The sequence below is a fragment of the Thamnophis elegans genome, chromosome 8 (assembly GCF_009769535.1).
Source record: "Thamnophis elegans isolate rThaEle1 chromosome 8, rThaEle1.pri, whole genome shotgun sequence".
NCBI classification, from domain to species: Eukaryota; Metazoa; Chordata; class Lepidosauria; order Squamata; family Colubridae; genus Thamnophis; species Thamnophis elegans.
In genome coordinates, this window is record NC_045548.1 from 78,407,239 (window position 1) to 78,411,410 (window position 4,172).

A 4,172-nucleotide genomic window follows, 5' to 3' on the forward strand; every position below is an offset into this window, starting at 1 on the left:
GATCATTGCTTGAGGATCTACATTGTTGAAGGTACCACATCTCCAGAGGATAAGAACATATCGATGGAAGTGAATATTGTAGCTTTGGGTTCAAACGAGAGGTCCTTGGTGCGGACTGAGCTTCTTGGTTTCCTTGCAGATGTTTCATTACCAAGCTAGATAACGTACTTGTGCTAGAAGGACGTGGGATTTGTAGAGAGGAGGAGGAGAACTGTGGGATCTCTTAGATTGAGGTGTTTTTTTTTCCTTGCAGACATTTCACAACCCAACTAGGGAACATCATTGGTGCTAGAAGGAAGGGAGTTTGTGGAGAGGAGGAGGAGGAAGAAGAGGAGGGGGGAGAAGAACTATGGAGTTCCTGGTGCTTTCGGCGCTTGGTTGTTTTCTTGCAGATGTTGACTTCATGATGCTAGCAGTGCTAGCAGTGAGAGCTATTAGGGAATGGTTACCCCTCAGTAGCTAATAAGGAATCCTAACCCACCAACACTGTCAGGAAAAGCTTCCAGAAAATAAATTGACAGCAAATCGCACTTCTAGCACTGAGGATGTTTCCTAGTTGGGTAATGAAACATCTGTAAAAAAAACATCAAGCTCAGAGAGCACCAAATACTCAGGGTTCGCAATTTGGGAGTCCTCCTGGATCCGCAGCTGACTTTAGAACACCATCTGTCGGCTGTGACCAGGGGGAGCTTTGCCCAGGTTCGCCTGGTGCACCAATTGCGACCCTACCTGGATCGGGAGGCCCTTCAGATAGTCACTCACGCCCTTGTGACCTCAAGACTGGATTAATGTAACGCGCTCTACATGGGGCTGCCCTTGAAGAGTGTTCGAAGACTTCAGTTAGTCCAGAACGCAGCCGCGCGAGCAATTGTGGGTGCACCCAGGTACACCCACGTTACACCTATCCTCCGCGAGCTGCACTGGCTACCCATTAGTCTCCGGACCCGCTTCAAGGTGCTGGTCGTTACTTATAAAGCCCTACATGGCATCGAGCCAAGGTGGTGCAGTGGTTAAATGCAGCACTGCAGGCTACTGCTAGATCAGCAGTTCAGCGATTCAAATCTCACCGGCTCAGGGTTGACTCAGCCTTCCATCCTTCCGAGGTGGGTAAAATGAGGACCCAGATTGTTTGTTGGGGACAATATGCTAACTCTGTAAACCGCTTAGAGAGGGCTGAAAGCCCTATGAAGCGGTATATAAGTCCACTGCTATTGCTATTGCTATTGCTATCGGACCTGGGTACCTGAGAGACCGCCTCCTGCCGATCACCTCCCATAGACCGATTAGATCGCACAGGTTAGGTCTCCTCCGGATTCCATCTGCCAGCCAATGTCGGCTGGCGACTCCCCGGGGGAGGGCCTTCTCTGTTGCAGCTCCGGCTCTTTGGAACGACCTCCCCGTGGAGATCCGGACCCTTACTACTCTCCCGGCCTTCCACAAAGCCACTAAGTCCTGGCTGCTCCAGCAGGCCGGGGGACTGTTGAATACCCAGCCCCACGGTAACTATGAATGTTGTGTATTTTAAAGTGTTGTTTTATCTATTTATTCCCTTCCCTTGTTTATTGTAAGCCGCCCGGAGTCCTTCGGGATTGGGCAGCATACAAGACCAATAAACTACTACTACTACTCTACAGTGCTCCTCCTCCTCCTCCTCCTCCTCCTCCTCCTCCTCCTCCTCCTCCTGTTATCTAGTTCAGTAATAAAACATCTACAACAAAAACACCAAACTAAGAAAACACTAAGGACCCCACGGTCCCCCTCGTCCTCCTCCCCGCACCTCCTAGCCATAAACCCTTCTTCCTTCTAACATCCTGATGATGTTACCTAGTTGGGTAATGAAACGTCTGCAAGAAAACTAGCATATCTCAAGGATCACTCAAACGAGAGATATAAACTGGAGTGGAGAAGATGGATTGACTATACTCAAAATAGATACGGGACTAAGAAATACCAGAGAGTTTATGACTGAAGAAACAAGGAATGATCTAATCTGTTTAGAGCTAGCCTAGCAAAGACGGGTTAAAGCTCAAACGAAAGATGATACTAACTTTTTTAAAGTTTATTTTGGAACATCTTTGTTAAAGATTTATACCCTGTATTGGTTCTGGGAAGTCAGGGGGGAGGAAGGTTGGGGGGGTTGGGGGGAGGGGAGGGGGAGGGAGGTAAACATTTGTAAAAGTTTTTTTAAAAAGAATTTCAATTAAAAAAAAAGAAACATCTGCAAGAAAACCAAGGATCCCTCAAAAGAACATACGTTAATCCAATTACTTTAGGAACATTTTAGCTACAACACAACTCTTTTAAGTGTTGCTTGCTTGCCAGATCCTGCCTGGCGAAGTGGCTTTGCAACAAATACTTCTGGAAAAACTTGAACGCTGACTTCCCATACCTGTTCCCAGATGCCTGAGTTCCCCAGATTTTTAACAGCGCATTCCTGTGCTGCAGGAATGTGAGAATGAAGCTACCAACTCTTGCGGGAACTGGAATGCTGGAACTCCATCGCTCGTGGCACAAAAGCCAATGAACTTTCTACTCCTTGGCAAAGTAATGCAGTTTTTTTTTTCTTATTTAAAATATTGAAGGTTCTCTCTTATGTTCTGCCAAGAATTGTTCGTAGTAATTATTGGCTTAGAACTTTGTTCTAAATCAGGTCAAAGGTTCACGTCATGCCATACAGGTAGTCCTCGACTTACGACCACACCTGAGCTCACACTTGATGTCGCTAAGTGAGGAATTTGCTCAGTGAGTTTGGCTCCACTTCACCACTTCCCTTGCAATGAAGAGCAACTAAGGTGGTGAAAGGCCTCAAGGCTTAAAAACATATGAAGAACGGTTGCAGGAATTAGGTTGGGTTCAGGGGTGGGTTTCAACCGGTTCGCGGTGGTCCCTGCGAACCGGTTGGTCGGCGAACCCAGAAGTAAGTAACTTCCAGGAACGGCGAAGGGCCCACCCGCGCGCCCGTGCTCCTTACCCGGTTTTGACGAGTTCTGCGCTTCCACGCATGCACAGGACGCATACAGCACCTGTGCGATCCACCAGGAGCAGCTGGAGCATCGCACAGACGCTAGTACGCATGCGTGCGCCGCGCACGTGCACACGCATGCACGCATGTGCACACGCATGCACGCACGTGCCGCATGTGTGCACGAGGACGCCGCCGGCCCCGTTCCAACCGAACCGGTTGGAACGGGGTGAGAAACCCACCCCTGGTTGGGTTAGTCTACAGAAAAGAAGGACCAGGGATGACATGATAGCATCTCCCAATATTTTGAGGGGCCGCCCCAAAGAAGAGGGGGGGGGTCAACCTATGCTCCAAAGCACCTTCAGGCAGGACAAGAAACAATGGATGGAAACTAATCAAGGAGAGAAGCAACCTGGAATGGAGGAGAAACTTCCTGACAGTGAGAACTATTAATCAGTGGAACGGAAGTTGCCTTCAGAAGTTGTGGGTGCTTCATCACTGGAGGTGCTTAAGAAGAGGCTGGACAGTCACTTGTCTGAAATGATATAGGACCGTGATGGCGAACCAATGGCACACATGCCACAGGTGGCATGCAGCACCTTCTCTGTGGGGGTTCCACCACAAAACCGCCTTCGACTAAAGGGCGCTCGACGAAACCGCGTAGCTGACGTCATCACAGTGTGACAACAGCGCGGAGACAGAAGCACGCTGTAAACGCTAAACCTAAAATTAACCCCTAAACCTAAACCTAACCCCCTAAACCTAATCCTAAACCTTACCCTAAACTTAACCCTTAACCTAACCCTAAACTTAACCCTTAACCTAACCCTTAACCTAACCCTAAACTTAACCCTTAACCTAACCCTTAACCTAACGCTAAACCTAACGCTAACCCTTAACCTAACCCTAAACCTAAACCTAACCCTTAACCTAACCCTAACCCTAAACCTAACCCTAACCCTAACCCTAACCCTAACCCTAACCCTAACCCTAACCCTAACCCTAACCCTAACCCTAACCCTAAACCTAACCCTTAACCTAACCCTAACCCTAACCCTAACCCTAAACCTAACCCTAAACCTAACCCTAAACCTAACCCTAACCCTAACCCTAACCCTAACCCTAACCCTAACCCTAACCCTAACCCTAACCCTAACCCTAACCCTTAACCTAACCCTAACCCTAACCCTAAACCTAACCCTAAACCTAA

General features: G+C 48.3%; 1 protein-coding gene across 1 annotated transcript in view; it reads left to right on the plus strand.

Annotated features, from left to right (window-relative positions):
• The window catches only part of LOC116512066 (weak neurotoxin 5-like), a gene marked incomplete at its 3' end in the record, with an annotated part of 11,011 nt that extends 7,132 nt beyond the window's left edge, over positions 1-3,879 (plus strand). The window contains exon 4 of the mRNA XM_032222342.1: positions 3,862-3,879. Coding sequence (XP_032078233.1) covers positions 3,862-3,879 — 18 coding nt within the window. The remainder of the gene's footprint in view (positions 1-3,861) is intronic.
• Between the last annotated feature and the right edge of the window lie 293 nt (positions 3,880-4,172).